This window comes from Acomys russatus, chromosome 9 (assembly GCF_903995435.1).
Source record: "Acomys russatus chromosome 9, mAcoRus1.1, whole genome shotgun sequence".
In the NCBI taxonomy this organism is placed as follows: domain Eukaryota; kingdom Metazoa; phylum Chordata; class Mammalia; order Rodentia; family Muridae; genus Acomys; species Acomys russatus.
Window position 1 is genome coordinate 64,116,775 of NC_067145.1, and position 20,748 is coordinate 64,137,522.

A 20,748-nucleotide genomic window follows, 5' to 3' on the forward strand; every position below is an offset into this window, starting at 1 on the left:
CAATGCATTACTTCATTCAGACATGTTCACTAAGGAACATATGGTGCTATTTTAAACCTGTATGTTTGGAGCAACATTGCTTCAACATAGTCCCAACTAACAAATACAAATCACTAGATGGACTTTAAGTCAAACAAGCAATTTAATTTTTGTGTTACTCCCTTGACTCTGCAGACTCTAAAGGTAAACTTTTATAGTCCTCAATCAAGGACTTTAAAATAGTCTTAATATTTTTAAAAACTACTTGCACTGAAAATTCAAGAAATTGTACTAATAAATGTATGGAATTATATGAATGGTTATTAAACAAAGAGAATATGGACAGATGCCATCATCAGAAAGGCAAAACACTACTGTCTACTGATTACATATTTATGATATTTTAAAAAATAAGTGAAACACTTCAAACCTCCCCGAACCACAGAAATATAGTAAATCCTGCACTTACCAGCTACACTCACTGCATTTCACAATTTGCTCGGGTCCATCTGTACCTCATTTAGTTTAAGCTTTATTATTGATTTTATTTTAAACAAAACTTTATATTTCTTCTATTTCTAATCATTTAAGAATAAAAAACCAGAAAATCTCAACATCTTGTTTTCTGTAAACTAGTGATCTTCAAAGAGCCCTTTGCCAATGCAGATAAAAACAGGCCATGAAATCAGGCATGGGGTGCTCTCCTATAACCCCAACACTCAGAAGGCAAGGTGGGACTACAACGCCTCCACAGCAAGTTTGAGGCTAGCCTAGGGTACCAAGAGATACTTTGCTTCAAGACAACAACAACAACAAAAATCAAATTGTGAGACAAATCAGACTGGCCTAAGACTCTTCCTGGGAGATTACCCATGTGAAAGAAGGAAAAGAAAGGAAAACGAAAGAAAGAGTAATGTCTTCAAGGAAATAGAACATAAGAATTTTTTATCATGATTTTGAAAATGGGGGAAAACCCAGCACTTAAGGATTTCCTTATTCAGAAGAAGGAGTTTTTGTCGTTTTTCTGGAGAAAACCTGGAGGAGCCCAGGAAAGGGCCCTGCTGAGCCCTGTACCCAGATGGGATGGCGATCTCTGCTCAGGAGACAGCTTGCTTTTACAGATGCCCTTTTCCTGTCATACAATTCACTGAAGGACTCAGACGGAAAGAAAGCCCGAGACTGTGATTAGAGAGCAGAACAGAACATTAGCTCTGACAGTCGAGGCACTGTAACTAACAGCGGGAACGTGTCGGGGAGGAAGGTGACATGGAAGCATACTGACTCTGCTACATTCTCACTCAAAAGCTTTTAATTACTGTAAAACACCATATATAGTGAAACACAAAAACAAAAGTGTCAAATATGGAATGCACACCAATGTGGCGAGATGAAAAGCACACAGGGCAGAAGGCAGAACATGAGCATGCAAAGCCAACCAGAAGCTCTGGCAGATACAGAAGAGGGCTGAGTGTGATCAAATATAGTATATGAAATTCTCAAAAAATAAAAACACTTTAAAACTTAAACGCAGAATATTAATACATTGTCTGGTATGCCAGACAATGAGAAAAAAACAAACCACAGCTAAAAGGAAAAAAAAACCAAAACAAAACAAAGCCATACACATGAGCAGGATCAGGGTCTCAGTGAACAGCATTTGGAACCCAGAGCAGCTGCCACTGAAATCAGTCATTCGAAGCCGGGCGTGGTGGCACATGCCTTTAATCCCAGCACTTGGGAGGCAGAGGCATGCGGATCGCTGTGAGTTCGAGGCCAGCCTGGTCTACAAAGTGAGTCCAGGATGGCCAAGACTACACAGAGAAACCCTGTCTCGAAAACAAAAAACAAAACAAACAAACAAAAAAAAAAAAAAACAAAAAAAGAAATTAGTCATTCGAGACAATCAAAACCTAGATAGTCATAATGCAAACGCTGTGAGAAATAAATGAAGTGGGCAAAGATGTACAATAGGGAGATAGCAATTCACTTCTCTGAAGTGAAAAGTATCTATGGAAAACAACACATGGATCTAGAGCCTTAACTCAGAGATCTAGCTGACTTGAACTAAATACTAGCAATGGGGGGTACAGGGCTGACCACAAAACGGCCACAAAGAAGTTCCAGGTAGATTTCTAAAAGCAATACAGACTTTGTTGATCATGTAACTGAAACAGACGATGAGGCAACTAGATCACCACAAAGCTCCACCTAAGACAACAACGCTGAGGCTACTGAGTCCAAAACACAGAGCCAGGGGAGTATTAACTTAGGAGCTCTTTCTTGGAAAAAATAAATACAAAGACATATCATTAGTGAATCTAATCCACAGTAAAGACTTGAAATAGATCCATGCAAACCAGACCTATCCAGAGGACACAGACACATGCAAAAAGGAAGCCACAATGGTTCCATGCTGATACTTTATTCAGGTCCGCATAAAATACAGATTTTATAGTTTCCTAAGACAGCATAAGTGACAAAAATTTGGTTATTTGATCAATTAAATTTTTCAATTTCAGCCGGGTATGGTGGCACACACCTGTAATCCCAGCACTCTGGAAGGCAGAGAGAAGCAGATGATCTTTGTGAGGTCACAGCCAGCATGGTCTACAGAGCAAGTTCTAGGACAGCCAGGGCTACACAAAGAAACTGTCTTGAAAAACCTAAAATTTATAAAAAGCACATAAAATAAATCCTAAAACCTTTTTTTTCAATTTCCGAAGATAAAAAGAAAAGGTGAGCAAAACCTTGCTTAGTAAAACAGCAACTGAGGACATGGTTGGAAGTTGGTTTTACCACACTGCCAGTTGGGGAGGGACGGCTTATTCAGCTTTTGGTTTGGCATCACAGCTCACCATCAAAGGATGTCAGGACAGTCACTACAGTGGGGCTGGAGACAGGAGCTGATGCAGAGGCCACAGAGGCTTGCTCAATATGGCTTGCTTAGCCTACTTCATTTATTTATTTGTTTAATCACATTACAGTCTGATCCCAGGCTCCTCCCTCCTCTTCTCCCAGTCCCACCCTCATACTCCGTCCCCCAACCCTCTTAACTTCTCCTCAGAGAAGGGGAGGCCCCCAAGGGATACCAACCTACCCTGGCACCTCAAGTCACAGCAGGACTATGAGCATCCTCTCCGACTTAGGCCAGACAGGGCAGCCCCTGCTCCCATTGTTAGGGAAACCACATGTTGACCAAGCTGCACATCTGATGCATTTGTAGGGGGTCGAGGTCCAGCCCATGCATGCTCTTTGGTTGGTGGTTCAGTCTCTATGTGCCCTGGGTCCAGGCTAGTTGACTCTGTAGGTCTTCTTGTGGTGGTGATCAGATTTTTCTCTAGCCCATAAAAATAAATGAAGGCAAGGGTAATGTGTGTGTGTGTGTGTATGTGTGTGTGTGTGTGTGTGTACACACACATATATATAATTTATGCATTTATATATAACATAGATATATAAATTTACAAAACAACATGAATAAAAGCCAGTGTATCAAAGGAAAGCTCATGCACAATTTTCACAAGGTATTTGAATATACAGTCTAACATTAAATAGGCTTGTACATGATAATACATTATATAATTCAAATACCAATTTAATATCAAGAACTTGTAAATTTATAAAATTCACTTCATTAATAGACCAAAACTAAAGGAACCATTAAAAATGTAATTCAGGGTCTGGAAAGATGGTGCCGTGTTTTAAGAGCTCATGCTGCTCTCGGAGGACTCGGTTTCGTTCTCAGCACCACACACTGGCTCGCAGCCACCTGCCACTATGCTCCAGGAGATCTGAGTCTTTTCTGCTATCTATGGCACCTGTGTTCTTGTATATATCCTACACACAGACACAGATACAGACACCCAATTTAAAGACGTAAGCCAGGCTGGAAGCTACTTAATGGACTTCAGCACCCAGAGCCATAAGTAACCAGCAATGAGCAGGTCTGTGTATGTGACGGGGTGCGCAGAGGCGCCTATTGCTGCTGCTCCTCTTTAACACGCTGAAAACAGTGAGCAGAAAAGGCGCAAAAACCCAACAAGGAGTCAATGGAATCTTTATTTGCAAACCACATATTTAGAAACCTAAAAATTCAGCTGACATACTACTTTTAAATATTTTTATAAATTCTTTTGGAATACAAATAAAGATAGTAAAATTAGAACAATTTATATAACAAAGCCAAATGATTCTTTTCGCTCATTAGTTAGTTAATAGGGTCAGGTGCTAAGGACTTGTATGTGCCAAGCCCATACACAGTCACTAATCTAAAGCCCAAGTCCCAGACTGTGCAATTTAAAAGAGAGGCTCATCGACATGACCGGTACCTCAAATACTGCTCGGGAAGATGAACAAAACCATGATAAATGGAAACAGAGAAGTCTTAATCAGGACAATTCTGACATCCATGGATACCAAAGACAGCACACGGGGGCTGCAGGCTGTGCAAAGAAGCACCGTGTCACTGGCAGAAAGGCCAGCCAGTCACTGCACGGCTCTGGGACACTGTCCGGGCTGCCAGGGATGGGGCTAGGGAGGATTGCGCCCTGTGGTCATCTGTGCCCATAAGCAAATCCTAAACAGATAAGGCTTAAATGTCAAAAATAAAACCACTAAGCATTCGAAGGGAAACACTGGAGACTTTCTTATTCTGGTGTGAGACTACCTTCTAAGCAGAGAACAAACAGAAATGACACAACCAATGGTCAGATTTACAGAAGCTAGCCATTTCAACACGGACAGGACAGGGAGCACAGTACCTAAGTTAAATGCAGCTGACAAGCTGGGAAGCACTGCACCTGCTAAGGAGCTAGCTAGTCCTACACAGCTCTAAGAACCCCTGCACAAACGTCAGATCCCTTTACAAGATGCCTGGGACCAGAAGTCATTCAGATTTGTAATTTTTTTAGACTTTGTAATATTTGCACATACATGAGAGTCCTTGGGGATGGAATCCAGCCTGAACAGAAGTGCTTCTTCTACACATTTGTGATCTGAGGGTAACGCATGCACTACTTACTATTTCCAACTAGCACAACTGTGTTCTGTACAGGGCCATCCATCTCATGGGGTCACACATAGAGGTCTCTACTTGTGTCATCATTGGCAATCAGAGAGTGCGAGACTGACTTAAAGAGGGCTTGACTTTAGATGCTATGTAGGGTTTGGCTAGTGTTTATGGTCCACGCTGAGCCTTACTAACCAGGTGTATCCTTCCTAAATTTATCTGCCTGGGCTGTTTCATTTAGGACTTTGGTAAAATATACATCTCAGGTAGCAATAGTGTCTTATTTTAGCTTTCTCAGGGAATTCTTAAACTAGCCACTACCCCACAGACACTTGAAGATGGCTACTGGCAAAGTGGCTGTATGGTGTAGGCTAGAGCAAGTTTTTCTCAGGACTTCCTGTTTCCGGTCCTGGGCAGCCAAGTGAAGAACATTGTTGCATTTGATTATTCCTTGACACATTTGTATCCGTGGACTTCCGCCACGAAAATGGGTTTTCTGAGCTGCTGTGCTCTCAGGCTGCTTTGGAGCACTGGGCTAAAACACCTAAGAGTTTTACTTTTGCCTCAGTAACTGCAGCATCTTTGGTTACCAACTCTCTAGCCTTGCCCTTTTCTTTCTGCTCTGTGAAAACTAACTCAAGGACTGGTTCTCACTTCTCTTAAAGTTAAAGGAAATGGCATAAACTAACTATGAGGAGTGATGTGTCAGTTCATTTGAGGGACAGTTACAAAGACCTTCTAGTCTTCTATTGCAATTTGAATCAGTGTAAAAAGTCACCAAACAGAGTAGAAATGTATAATTATTAAATGACATATTCTATTTCTTTGGACACTCGGTACGTCTCTTCACCTTTCCCGTTCACTTCCATTCCTGCAATCTTCCTCCCACTGTCTGGAGCCCCAGAATACTGCTTTACAACTGTGGCAATGCATTCAAACAAGCTGTAAAAATGTTAAGATGTTTATCTCCCATGAGTTAATTCTGCTTGTTGAAAACCTTCCACCCCCACAAGACAAACAAACATATACAGTTAACTGTAACAGAAAATGATTATCACTTTTAGAAAAGTAAGGAGCTGTATGAGCCATTTTCCCTGAGACTTATCATCTACCTATGAACCCAGTGATGACTCAATCTCAGAAACTGCATCACATTTAAATGAAGAACTGAGAACCTAGCACAGAGTTTTAAAAAAAATGACTTCACTTAAGGGAGAATGGCTACCAGGAAGTGCTGCACATAGTCCTGCCCACCGAAACACTAATTCATGGCTACAGCCCTCGCACCTTTGGTGAAGAGCACCACACTTAATCACAGGTTCTCAGGCTTGAGAACAGCTGCCATTCTGGTGGTCACATGTCACTTTATTCCAAGAGTATGCTGAGCAATCTGGGTCAACACCTTAGTTCAACGCCACCCACGTCCAGCTGGCAGGGCTTGCTTAAAGAGATGTGAATCAACTCCCTCAGGTTGTCCTCTGACCTTCATACGACTTTCACACAGCATACGGATGCACACATGCTTGCATGCACATACACAAAATAGGTATTTTTTTCATTTTAAAATTAAAATATATTCTTTTAAAATTATATATAATTTGACAATTTTAGTCTTAATCTCATTTATAAAAAATGTTCACAGTAAAATCATATACTTTGTCCAGTCTATTGGTGAAAGAAAGAAGCAAATTCATTAGGCCTTCTGTCTAAATTATCTTTAAAATTCCTCCTGATCTCATTTACTACACTCCCATTCACAGGACCTAGCAGAGTGCACTTTCTACAAGAGGCAGGAACGTTCAGAATAAAGCATTAAAATAGCACAATTCCCATGCAACCAAGGCATTGTCTTCAGTTGGATAATTTAGCACAGAAAAGACTTCAGTGGAAAGAAGAGAACTAACTATAAATGATAAATAATACTAAGTGATCTGGACCGTAAATCAGAGTGCAGTGGGTCAACACTGTACCTGAGCAGGCATAGCCGGGAACAAAAAGGCAGGGAGGGGCAAGACAGGCAGAGGCGTGAACCCGCCCACTCTGACCACCTTCCCTTGTCACTTAGTTCCCAAACAGACTCTTACTTCCCATTTACTTCTTTTAAACATTGTTTTAATTGAGTGTGTGTACTCTCAATTACACACACGCACGCATGCACACATATGAAGAATTTAAGCCAGAGTCTCATACATACTAGACATGCACTCTAGCACTGAGCTACACCCGAAACTCTTTGTCCCCTCCTCTTTGACCTCAAGCACATGGCCCTTAAAAGTGTGTTCAATGTTCCTGGTTTTGATGTTTCCAAAATGAAACCAGACCACATGCATTCTCGGTAACGTGACTCCTTCCCTCAGCACCACCTGCTAGTTAATGCACCGCCTGCCGTATGAGGCACGGCTGCTCTCTGCACAGCTCTCCTATCCCTTGGACGTGTGGTGGGAGCTCGCTGTTCCGGCCTAGCTCTCTTTCCTATGTCAGGGTCAGTTTGTATTAGTAATGCCTTAGCTTTACTCACATGTTTATCAAAGCTAGGGTCACAATTGTGTGTGTGTGTGTGTGTGTGTGTGTGTGCGTGTGTGTGTGTGGTGTGTGTGGGTGTGGGTGTGTGTGTGTGGTGTGTGTGGGTGTGGGTGTGGGTGTGTGGGTGTGTGTGGGTGTGTGTGGTGTGTGTGGTGTGTGTGGGTGTGGGTGTGGGTGTGTGTGTGTGTGGTGTGTGTGTGTGTGTGGTGTGTGTGTGTGTGTGTGGTGTGTGTGTGCGCGCGTGTGTGTGTGGTGTGTGTGTGCGCGCGCGTGTGTGTGTGTGGTGTGTGTGTGGTGTGTGTGTGTGTATGTGTGTGTGTGTAGATAACTTTTACTTGCATTCCCATCCCATCTGGACTCCCCGCTCCATCACGTGCAACCCCGACCCAAAGCCCCCAAGGTAAATCATAAAGGAGTTTTCTAAAAGGAAATTTTGAACCCAGCTTCTTTTAAGCGTTGTTTTAATTGAGTGTGTGTACTCTCGATTACGCACACGCACGCATGCACGCATATGAGGAATTTAAGCCAGACATGCACTCTAGCACTGAGCTACACCCGAAACTCTTTGCCCCCTAAGCAGCCCTAGGCCTGGTTGTTTGCATACTTGGATTTCAGGTAAAGGCTTGGCCGGGAGCACCTACTGTGGAGGTGGCATCTTTTAATTGTTTTTCTACTTCCCTTTAGAAATTACTACTGTTATCATGTGTTAAATGTGGATATCTCATCGGAGTCCACTACCAATATCTTCAGCAAACTGACCCTAAACCATGCTAACCAAAAAAAGTGAACAATGAAAAAGGATATTCTTTTCATTAAACATTAAACATTCTTAATCAAAATGCTGGTAGCTACAAGTGCTTTAGACCTGGGGACTCTGCATAAAGTTTCTCAGCTGAGCATTTGGGAGGCTTCAATTCTGAAATGCAAACCTGTTGAGTACCACTTTGAGCTGCAAACTGAAAAGTGTCTTCGGTTCTCATCTTCAGACTAGGGATGCTCAAGGGTGTTTGACCTAGAACAAGCAAGGCAATCCCCAGCACGAAGGTGCCAGCTGGCTGGGATGGTAAGGAGGACAGGGAGCGTTGCCTATCATGAAAACCTCCTGGTCTCTACAAGGATACTAGTGTGCAGGGTCTTGGTTTCTCTAAGGAAGGGGATGACCTTTTCAATAAAACCAAACTAGTTAACAGCAAAGGTGGTAGGACAAACTGCCTGGTTTATCAGAGATCTGAGGTTTTCAGTTCCTAAAGCCAAATCAATGAATAGAAAGAGTCTACATGCCCTCAGCATTTAGCAAATGCCATTGAAGACTGTTGAGTGTGTTGTGTGTCGGTTATGAACTCGGGGTATGGTATTGGCCCAAACCAATAGAAAAGTCTCACATGCACAAAGATGGGGAAGGAAGGCCGCACTGCTAATAAACTACCCCACAGTAAGGGTTGTCACAGGTCTTGTTTTGTTTTGTTTTTTACAATTTTTAAAAAATTTATTCTCTCATATTTATTCCCCCTCTCTCCTCTCCCTTCCAATCCTCCCACTCTCACCTCCTCCCTCCCTATCTCCTCCTCCTCCTCTTCTTCCTCCTCCTTCAGAAAAGGACAGGGTTCCCAAGGATGTCAACCAAACATGGCACACCAAGTTGCTGTGAGATTAGGCACCTCCCCCCATATTAAGGCCAGAAGAGGCATCCCAGGAGGAGGACCAGGGTCGCAAAAGCAGGCAGAAGCATTAGCAACAGCGGCTGTTCCTTTGTTAGGAGTCCCCCAAGAACACCAAGCTACTCAGCTATAGCTTATATATAAAGGCCTGTGACAGTGCATACGAGCTCCCCGACTGTCAGCTCAGTCTCAGGGAGCCCCTGTTTGTTTGATGCAGGTTTGTTGATTCTGTGGGTTTTCTTGTGGTATCCTTGACCACTCTGGCTCCTACAATCCTTTCTCCCCCTCTTCAGCAGTTTTACAGTTTTTCTTTTTACAAAAGGGTTTTTTCTTCATTTTTTAACAGTTGTGTCTAGATTCTAAAGAAAGAAGACTCACTGACTGGACACAGAAAACAGATGGACTAAAGACTGATCTGTGGGAGGTACAGCTGTTATGGCAGTAAAAACAAAATGTAGATGTCTTGAGAAAAAGAAATTCTGAGCTGAAGAGATGGCTTGATGGTTTGGAGCATGCAATGTTCTTCCAGAGGACATGAGTTCAAATCCCAGCACCCACACTAGGTAGAAACAACTGCCTATGACTCCAGCCCCAAGAGATCTGATGTCTGGCCTCTGCAGGCATCTGCACTCATGTGCACAAACCTATACACTCATAAATAAAAGTAAAATAAATCTTTTTTTTAAACAGAAAAATTATTTTTCTTATTTATTTTATTTACTTACTTATTTGTTTGGTTTTTGGAGACAGAATCTCACTCTGTGGCCAAGGCTGATCTCACACTCAAGGCAAACCTCAGTGTCTTGAGTTGTCATTCTTGGTGAATAAAAGAAACTCTTAAAGAATTAGAAAGCATAGAATGTCCGGGAAAAGACTGGATCATAAAGAACTCAATGGGACAGCTTGGTATACTGGTATACACCTTTCATTCTAGAATGTGGGAGGCAGAACCATGTGAATCTCTGTGAGTTTGAAGCCATTCTGGTAAAAAGTTGAAGAAATAACCAAGCTCAAAACTGAAGACATATTCAGAGAACACAGAATTTATGAAGGAAATAGTATCTAACACAAGGCGATCTACAGTCAGTGGAGACATCAGCAACACCAATGCAATGAGCAGAGAACACCCAGACCTGTGCTTGTCCCCAACAGCTGGCATGATCTTACACAATGCTGCACTCTAAGCTTTGCTGTATTCATCAACAATAAGCAGGGAGGGAGAGGGGAGTGACACCAACGCCAGAGTTGTGAAAATTAAGTGCCACCAAATGATGGCTCCATGCTATCCTCGACAGCAGCCCTCCTGAAATTACTTCCTCGGTTAATGCGGCTAACCAGCTGCTAGTATTCTGTGAGTGTGCGGGTGTGCACATGTGTGTGCACACATGCAATGCTGGAGACAAAACCCAGGGCTTCACACATGCTAAGCAGGCACTCTACTACTGAGCTCCAGCTGCAACCTAAACACTCACTAGTGTCACTATCCCAGCTGCTGCTATTTCCCACTCACGTCAGTATGGGCAATGTGTTTGTTCTAAGATACCCACAGTCAGCAAACATCTTTAAAGGCATCTAAGAAACTTTAAGAATGAAAAAAAATGAACTTAAGCACATTACTATGAAAACAGAGAAGACTTAGGGCTAGTTATACCAAAACCAGTATCTTGAAGACTGTGAGGCAGGTCTTAAAAGGATGTATCGGATGACTTTGATCTTCAATGGGAAAAATACAAAATCCAGCATCTGTGATGTCCTCACACAACACGTGGGAAGAGGCTACACATAAAAGAAGACATGATGGATCTAACTGAGAAGGGTCCTGGGCTTTATGCACAATGGGAACCAAGAGGATTCTAAGAACACAGTCACATCTGAAAAATAGAGAGGTCACTGGTGAGCATGGGGCTGAGGAGGAGGACAGAAAGGAAGGCCTGCGAATGTCACCTGGCAGCGTGCGCTGGCCCTCCATCAGGCCACGCAGAGATGGCAAATGCAATTCCTGTACCGAAGACAAAGTCTGTGCCAGTGGCACAGCTGAGTAAGGACCTCTGCTTGTAGACTCCGTGTGCAACCAGAGAAAGGCTGGCAAGAGCAAGGCACACTGGTGGTTAGCACCACCTTCCTGAGGTGAGAAGGGATGGGAGTACCACAACACAGGCAGGAGGATGCCAGGCAGCTCCAGAGCAGCACACAAGAAAGCAGATGCCCAACACGTAGGAACCTTTTAGCCTAGCTCAAAAGGAGAAGATGAGTGTGCTTCATTTTAAATGTGTCTGTATTTTAAAATCCCAGCTATTTATTTCTCTCTAGCTAGCGGTTAAGTATGTCAGTGAAGGCACTGAACACACTCCTGCCCTGACCTTTCTGCCGTCTCCCACAGACACTTCACAGGATCCAGTCCATCTATGTTTTGATCTCTCCCTCCTCAAGGCCCTCCAAACTCTCTGTGACTTTCTCTCAGATGAAGTCTGCAGAGTTGTAAGTCACTATCCTCTAACCCCCCAGGCGAGCCAAACTCTGTGCCACACCTCTCTCCGCACTTGATACTGCTGTTTTATTCATGGTTAATTATGCTCTCAGGCCCCCTGCCTTTAAATTCACAGACTGGAAGAAACGTCAAACATATGCCTTTCTAAGGGAAGATGAGTGTCCTAAAATCTGCCCTCCAGAAGAAGCAACATGACGACAGCACCCGAGCCACCTATAGTTCTGCCAACGTGAAGTCAAGTCGTAGTTATAACAGTGATAAAGTGTGTCTACACATCTCCCAGATATTATAAAAGTCAGTGGAACCTGAGTGGATGCAGAAGTGGCAGGGTGGGGACATGAGCAGGACAGTGAGGGTAGATGGCCATTTCTAGAGGGCTACTCAGGCAGTGGCCAACCCCCCCCCCCCCCCCCCGCTTCTCTGATAACCCTGAGTGAATATAATCTCACAAAGAGAGGCATGACAACATTTCAAATAATTCCTAGAAACTGGTTGTCACAGAATCCTAGAAAGTGAGCCATGTGTGCCTACTTGTACCTTCACAGGAAGGCTGAGCACAAACAGGACTTACAATTTAGGTCTAGGTATGTTTGGAGCAACAGGAAGTCCAGGAGAACTCAGAAATGTCAATGCCAAATATGTCACAAGAGGTCAGAAACTACACTTTCTAATTTGGATTTGACCCTAAAAGTAAGCAATACGTATAATTAATTGTGAACTCAAGTGAGACGATGCTATCATCCAAACGGCACTAGAAATGCAGAGCCGAGTGCTCAGGGCAAGAAGGAAACCTGGCCAGTGACTTCTTTAACTGTCTCTCCAGCAGCCCCAGCAGGCAGCTGAGGTAGTGTTTCTGTTTTAAACACTCTGCTTGGCCAGCAGAGCCAAGTGTGATCCATACAAGCTGCGTCAGCACAGGGTTAGACTGTCCTCTAGTAACCACTGAGAGTGACTCTAACCCTCTAACACTGTGTTATAACTATCCACGGCCGATGTGAGTACTCTGTCTAGATTAAGGAGAAAACAAACAAAAAACGCACCAACACTGATGGAATCAGGTAAAAAGACTTTCTGCAGATCTAGGCAATGGACAGAACATTCTCCAGTTGTATGGAGAGCAGAGACTGACCCTGACATGAACTCTGGTGCCCCCTATTTGACCACTTCCCCTTGGTGGAGGCCGGTGGCACATAAAGGAAGGGTAAGCTGACTACCAGGATGAGACCTGATAGGTTGTGACCATATGGTGAGGGAGGAGGTTCCCCTGTCACAGACCTAGGGGAGGGTGAAAGAGGAAGGGAAGGAGAATGGGAAGATACAAGTGAGGGGATAACAATTAAGATGTAATCTGAATAAATTATTTAAATAAAAAAAAGGCTTTCTGCATGATGGTTTGTGGTATAGGGGTGAGGGCTAAACTTAAGAAAACATAAAGCCACATTTCTGTCAATTAAAAAATGGCACAAACAGGAACTTCTGAGACATAAATCTAATGCAAATTCAAGAAGTGATTTCAAATCCAAACGAAGCACCAAAGGCGAGCACACTCAGGACATACCTTCAAGGCAGAGAAGCCATAGATTACTATTTCAAACACAAGGTAAGGCAGGAAGTCAGTGACTACAGAAGCATACATCAGAAGTAGTTAAAGTCAAACCCAAATGTAAAGTAAGTGAAGCAAGTTCAAGAGCCTTCACTGCGGAGAGAAGTCAAAACAAAACAAGAACAAGAGGGAACCTGAGACATAAAGTCTGAGCCAGGAGCACAGAGCAGACCATCCCATTGCCTAACAAAGCTGCAAAGCAGACAACTGTCAAAACTAAAACACAACAACAACAACAGCACTCACGCACACACACACACACACACAATCAAAACAAAAAACAAAAAAATCCAACAACAACAGAAAATTACATATACACTACAGGAAAACAAAAATTCAGCATACTAAATAAAAATAAGCAATAGTGTGTGTGATAACATGAGGTCATAACAGGTATGGATGGAAACATGTCAAACATTTGGTGTATGAATTCCAAATGACACTTAGGAAGTCCACAGTCATCAACTAACAAAGCCATTTTTAAAACTGGGAAAGGCAAACGCCCTTTTCTGCTGTGCACCATGTAGCAGCCACATGAGGTGCAGAGAAGCTGATCCGTAAAAAAGCACTCTAGCTAGAAGCACACAGATGGAACAGACCACTCCCACTGCTTCACCGTCCTAACCTCTCAGATCTAGCATGAATGGCTCCTAATATTCAAAAGGAGACACAGCTAAGATGTGGTTCCCGAGGTAGAGCGCAGTACCACCTGCCCAGCCTGCCCCCGGCCCATGCCCCCGAGAGCCAACCATCATATACAGTGACATCCAGGGCTGGAGTCACACTGAGCCACTAGAGCAAAACAGTACAACCAGAAAGACCAGAGTGTGGGATCTGCATAACAAATATCCCAATTTCCTTATACAAGTCCCAAAGGAGAACAACAATAAAGAGACGGCTGAGGAGCTCATAGATCAAAATAGCAGAGTAAGATACAGGCAGAGCCACAGCCTTCCACAGAATTAGACACGACGCCTACAGCCATGAGCAGCAGCCTCAAAGGCCGTAAGACTCGATGCATGGCTAAAACTGGAATTTGTTGTTTTATTTTGTTTTGTTTTTCAAGACAAGATTTCTCTGTGTAATAGCCCTGGCTGTCCTGGACTTATTTTGTAGACCAGACTGGCCTCAAACTCATGAAGATCCACCTGCCTCTGCCTCCTGAGTGCTGGGATTAAAGTGTGTGCCACCACACCCAGGCCATAAAACTGAATTTTATATAACTTTTAATAATGGGGCTGCTCACCAGTCAGCAGAGATGGCAAACAAGGTCTTGACAAAAACTCACCTATGGGCTTGGGCACCATCAGGTATTTTCAAAGTTTAAAAGATACCTGTGTATTCTGACATGAATGAAGAGGAGGACCTTGATTTAAAATTTGTGGAAATTATGAGAATATCTGACCTTCTCACAGTGCAGAGCAAGACTCGCAGATTGCACAGCAGACCTACTTTCCATCACTGCCAGTGCCAACCTCAGGCAGGAGGGACCCCAAGGGAATGGGCATCGGCCGAGAGGCAGAGACAATAGGCTTGCAGTTCCTAGACTGTCCTCTACTTCACCTTCAGGGAGACTTGTAAAACCATGACCACTTGGTAGGTGAACAAGTGTATCTATATTTAACAACTATAGAGCTTAGGAAATAAAGAAAAATATGGCATGGGCACATATTCAAAGTCATACTGATGAAGAAAGGAGAAAAGTGAAATCGTATAATGATCCATAATGAAAGGGAGATGTGTGCTGCCCCAGTGACCACCTCTGTGTCTTTCTCTAGTTTCACTTATGCCAAATAAACACACAGGTGTTAAGTAGCCAACAGATGCATGTGCCATTGCCTGTTGCATAAGCAGGTCACCCAACCTAACAGCAGCACGCGTGAGACTCCTGGGGTCTTGGTGGGTACCCTAACCTGCTCAAGAAAGACCCCACAGGGACAAAAAAGCAATCATCTGAGAAATGGAAACTGTTCTAACTTACATGCTTAAAAATGCTTTAAAATTTCAACCCAAACAATTTCAGTGCTCTGCTACAACCATTTCAGCTATGGCTTTTATGAATCTCTAGAGCACACTTAGTATCTTTTTATTCTTTTGAGATTTTTTTTTTCCCCAGTGAAGGGAAGTAAACCTAGGGCCTCACCTGTGAAACATGTGAGCTTTACCACTGACCCGTGTTACATTCCCAGCCTGAGGTCTTTTATATATCAGTGTCCTTCTCCCTTTCTGTACTTAATTACCATATCTCAAAATGCTTGCTTTTTAAAAATAAATAGCCATTAAGGAATAAATAAAGTAATGTACTATTTATTTTAGTCTCCTTCTCCACATTTTTGGGCATCATTGTGTTTAGTCCACACCAGGCAGGGCTGCAGTCGGCTTCCTGTCTATCTCCTGGTCCTTTCCTCTCAGGCAGCCTCCTCTTCAAATACAGGGACAAAGCAGAAGTGCATGGATTTCGGCTTTATTGCATATTAAGAAAGGTCCCAAAGCACTGTCTAAGTCAGCTTTTATAAATCACTTGCTTTTAATTTTTAGACACCATCTAACAAATGTATGACAGGATAAGAATAAAGAGGTCCTACTTAAATTAACCAAAAAAAAAAAAAAAAAATCATGTAAGCTTTTTAAAATGTAATACTAGCTTTTTTTTTTTTTTTTTTTTTAAAGCATCCAGAGAGCCGGGCGTGGTGGCACACACCTGTGATCCCAGCACTCAGGGAGGCAGAAGCAGGCGGATCTCTAGGAGTTAAGTTAGAGGCCAGCCTGGTCTACAAATCGAGTACAGGACTGCCAAGGCTACATAGAGAATCCTTGTCTCAGGGGGAAAAAGAAAAGAAAAAGAAAAGCATGCAGAGAAATAAGTAAAAACAGAATCAAATTTCTAGCTGCCTTCCTAGTACAAAATAAGTAAGAAAGAAGATCCATTAGGTAGTTTGTTTTGTTTTGTTTGGGGGAGGGGGAGTCCACACTGAATCTTTGTCTACTAAAACAAATAGTGTTAGAACCTGAGGAGAAAAGGAAAAAGGAATCTTCTTTTTAAACTTAATGTGTATTCAACCTCATTTCTGCTAGTGGGCTAAAAGTACTCAAAAAATATTGTTTACTGCACAAAACATGTTTATCCTCATTGAAATAAGCATGAGCAATAGATTTTGTTTAGATAGGTTTATACAATAAAACAAGTGACTAATAAGCCTTTTGAATAAAAGCTTAAGAGCCAAAAAAACTATAATTGAAAAACTACTATAAACAGAACATATTGATGTTTTATTTATCTAGCATTTATTTACACATTTTCTAAATACAAACTGTCTACATGTGTTTCTGTTAATTTTCCTTTTCTGTATTCTTCTGCAAGGCAGTCACTTTAGTTGCTAGTAACGTATGGATAGTACAGGAGACAGGCAAGTGGGACATGACAGTGGTGCTTTTGTTTATATTTACTTACTTTGTAATTCGGTCAATGTTGGCAATCTGCTTCTGGTTCCTTATAATTTCAATGGCTGCCCAAAGATGCTGGATAGCTTTTGTGTCCGCCTGTCGTCTTTTTGTTAAACGTGCCATGACCTGTTTACTTCTTTAGCTGCAGCAATATACAAAAACAGAAGGCAAAAAACATGTATTACAGAGGGAACTTCCAACACACGGGGCACTGTCACAGCACTGTGGGCACTGCCGCTCTGAAGGGACAGGCGGCGTTGCGGCTTCCCATGTTCCACCGTCACACTGCACGTCTACTGAATGAAAGCGCTCACTTGGCTACCTCAAAAAGAATGATATTCTAAAACCAAGTCACTTAAAAAGGTATTCCCAAGGAGTCAACATTACACTAATGTCAAAAAAGACTATCATTTATTCTAAAACACACTAATATTATAAGATAAAATTTCAGTTTTAGGTATTATGCTATATGAAATTCAAGAAATACAAAATTGAATTTATATGTCCTAATTGTTTGATATTTCAGGTTTTTATGGTCATAGTTTTAGATATTCCAGTGTTTTATATATATATATCTGAAAACAATGTTTAAAAACAAGCAAACATTAGCCAGACATGGTCACGGTGTAAGGTGCTGCACACCTGCAACCCCAACACTCAGGAGGTAAGCAGGAGGATCAGTACAAGTGCAAGGTCAACCTGATCCACAGTGAGCTCCGTGGTCAGAACTTCATAGCAAGAAACAAACAAAATAACAATGAACAGAGGATCCCCATTGTCCTGAGGTAACATAGGAATGGCCGAGAGCTAGGGTACCAGGTCACACATTGTCAGTAATGATCTGGATGTCAGAATAGGGACTCATTTCAGAGCTAATAATTATATTATTAGGAAACAACCTTGTTATTTTATTCAAATGTTAGTATTCTGGATGAGCCAAGGGAAACAGCTGCCAAGCCTCCAGATACTCTCTCAGCTGTCTCCAGGCAAGAAAGAACAAATGGACCGCAGTCCAGTGTCCAGCGGGTAACAGTATTAAAGAGGGCCACCAACTCCTTACTCCATCTTCTTGGTGAGCACAGCCTCAGGGATCCAATGAAACATACACCCTGCACATGAGCATGCTAGGTCCTCAGTGCAAGGCAGAAAAGCAGGCACTGTAGCATCTCCAGCTCTCTTCAAGGAGACAGCAAGTGTGGAGCTCACTATGTAACTTCACTGTACTCCCTGACTGACCAGAGAAGTTACTAGAATCTCATTTCTCTCTTCTCCATCTTTTTTCACAGCCTCCTTCCTTCTTTGGCCAACCTGAGACCTGCAGCTGCCACCAGAGTTCATTCTAACCAGCCTCACTTCTAGGGAGCCTGGATCCTGCCCAAGCACAGATACGGTGGCCTCCAGCATTATCTAGCCACCAGAGAGTGAGTGCACTGTGAAAAGGATTGAAGGGATTTCTGCACGGACTACTTTCTTCATGGCTACTTCTAAAACACTGCTGGGCTAGAGCTCTTTGTGCACACACGAGGTCCTGAGTTTAAATTCTCAACACCCATGGAAAAGGCAGGCATATCCTTGTGCGCCTGTGAACCCCTCGCACTGGGCAGGAGGGAGGACAGAGGTGCAGATGCCCGGGACTTGCTGCCTAGCTTCAGGTTCAGTAAGAGACTGTTGTTTCAAGGAGTAAGGCAGAAAGCGAGAGCTGAACACCTGTCATCCTCCCTGCACACACTCAACACACTACACATATGGCATGCCTGCACATACAAGTACACACTCAAACAATGCTGGTGTTCAAGTTTTAAAGGAAAATCATTTCATTTTAAGTACACTCAGACTCGTAACTAAATGATAATAAAAATGACAACTGTGACTTAAGACGCTCCTGCTTTAGAGTGCAGATAACTCAGTTTCGCTGTGCCCACTGAGGAGTGCCAACGAGATGTGACAAGCAACGGAAAGAAACCTCAGGAGCTGCAGTGAACGCAACAGGCCAGCTTCCCCCAGTTCTTCTGTGTTACTTAGACACACAGGTGCATAAGCCACCTCAACTGTTTATAGCCTGGACAGTACCTGCCTTGTTCACACTGCTGTGGCAGCAGGAGACATTTAAAAAACCATGAATGGTGATCCTGGCCAGGAAACAAAACCAACAGAGGAATCTAACATGGACAGTGTAAGGTCATATAGGACAAATATACAAATAGTCCAGAATTTCCTGTGAGAATTAAAAAGAGGTCATGCTGCTTCTAGACTACGTAAAATTCAGGTAGAAACAAATGAAAAAAATAAAAAATATACAAATATGAGAAACTATAAATAACAATATTCCTTCTCTTATTTTAAAAGTAGCTGTTTAGAGCAAAAAGAAAAACAGTTAATAGATGTCACTATGTTTATAAGATACGAAGAAGTGAGGCGCAGCATGACCATAGCACAAAGTACGGAGAAGGGTAAGTGTGAAGCAGCATCACACTAAATTAAGTAGGGTTTTGGTAAAATCAGGATGCATGTTATATGAATAGTTATATAGAATAATAAGGCAGATATAGTTAGCATATAACTTACGTGCAAATCATTCTTTCAAAATGCACAGTATGAGCTGGATCTGCAGCCCGGCCCTATGTTCCCAGCTACTCAGGGCTGGAGCCGGGGCAGCACAAGCTCAAAGCCTGTCTGGGCCGCAGAAGTAAAGGCAGCACAGGCAACCTAGAGAGACAGTCTCAGTAACTATTCAAGAGCAATTCATTTAGATCTATAAATAATTTAACAGAAAGCTAACTTTTGAGAATAAAAGATAATAAATATAATTATTACATATTAATCACACAAATATAGTGGGAAGGAACTAAGTAGCAGAAATGCTAAAAGATGTCACGCATTCCCAGAAATTATTAAAATCAAGACTAAAGAATGAAGCAAGCTACACCTCAGGAAAGCAGATGCAAAGATAAAACCAAGGTCTTCTGAGAGCTACAAGAACCATGTGACAGGCAGCAGGCACGCTGCCATTCCAGTTACAGCACACCTGGGAATGAGCACCAGCTATGGTGGTCAAAGCGGAACACTGCCAATGGAGCCAATGGTAAACTATGTGGCACAGTGTGAAAGTGCCAAAATAGCGAAGCCTATTAAGACAATAGTTCATTAAAGCACAAGTATTTAATTATTCCCGAGCAAAGCTAATATAGTAGTGGGACCAAGCCAGAACCTCAGAAATCCTCAGCAAGCACTCTACCACTAGCTACAGCCCTATCTATCCCTCGGCTGCCCTTACTTAGGACAGCTGTGCTCACTCACTTCACTTACACGCTGTGTTCTGCCTGTATACTAGCCACTCTTGTACTATGAAGACAGCTAGGAATTTTATTTTGTTTTATTTATTTCTCTGGATGTTTTTAAAAAATAAAGCTAGTATTACATTTTTAAAAGCTTACATGATTTTTTGTTAATTTAAATAAAATTTCTTTATTCTTATCCTGACATACATTTGTTAGATGATGTCTAAAAATTAAAAGCAAATTATTTATAAAAGCTGACTTAGACAGTGCTTTGGGACCTTTCTTAATATGTGATAGAGCTGAAATCCATGCACTTCTGCTTTGTCCCCATATTTGAAGATGATAAGGCTGCCTGGGAGGGAAGGACCAGGAGAAGGCAACTGTGCCAAAGAGATCATGTGCAAGAATTTGGGATTTTGGATGGGAAGCAGACAAGATTGCTTAGAGGGTTGATATCTGCCCAGCTCTAGTGCTTTAAGGAGGCTTATTATAAGTCTTTTATTTAGAAAATATCTGGTTTATGAATAACTGCTGCCATAATAATTTCTTGTATTAATTAATATAGATAGAATAATTAATTCATTTTATTCCACCTCTTGCAGAATAACATGCAGTGGGACACAGCCTGATAGCTTCTGCCAACACTAACTACTGCTCCAGTGGCTACACAGGCTACCTACCCACTCACCTACTAAGAGCTACCATGGCTACCTACATACAAGTTTTGTTGTGGATAAAACTGCCATAAAAATCTACATGCAGATTTT

The 20,748-nt window shown here is 42.3% G+C and overlaps 1 protein-coding gene across 11 annotated transcripts in view; it reads right to left on the reverse strand.

The window, feature by feature from the left end:
• The window catches only part of Zmynd11 (zinc finger MYND-type containing 11), an 85,101-nt gene that overhangs the window by 35,401 nt on the left and 28,952 nt on the right, over positions 1–20,748 (reverse strand). For 7 of the 11 annotated variants that reach the window (XM_051151474.1, XM_051151473.1, XM_051151470.1 and 4 more), the window contains exons 1-2: positions 19,269–19,405; positions 16,711–16,845 (exon numbers count right to left, since the gene is read on the reverse strand). In XM_051151474.1, the coding sequence (XP_051007431.1) occupies positions 16,711–16,826 (116 nt within the window). In that variant the 5' untranslated portion in view covers positions 16,827–16,845; positions 19,269–19,405. Of the gene's footprint in view, positions 1–16,710; positions 16,846–19,268; positions 19,406–20,748 lie in introns of those variants that run through there. The other 4 variants (XM_051151465.1, XM_051151467.1, XM_051151466.1 and 1 more) reach the window with 1 other exon arrangement.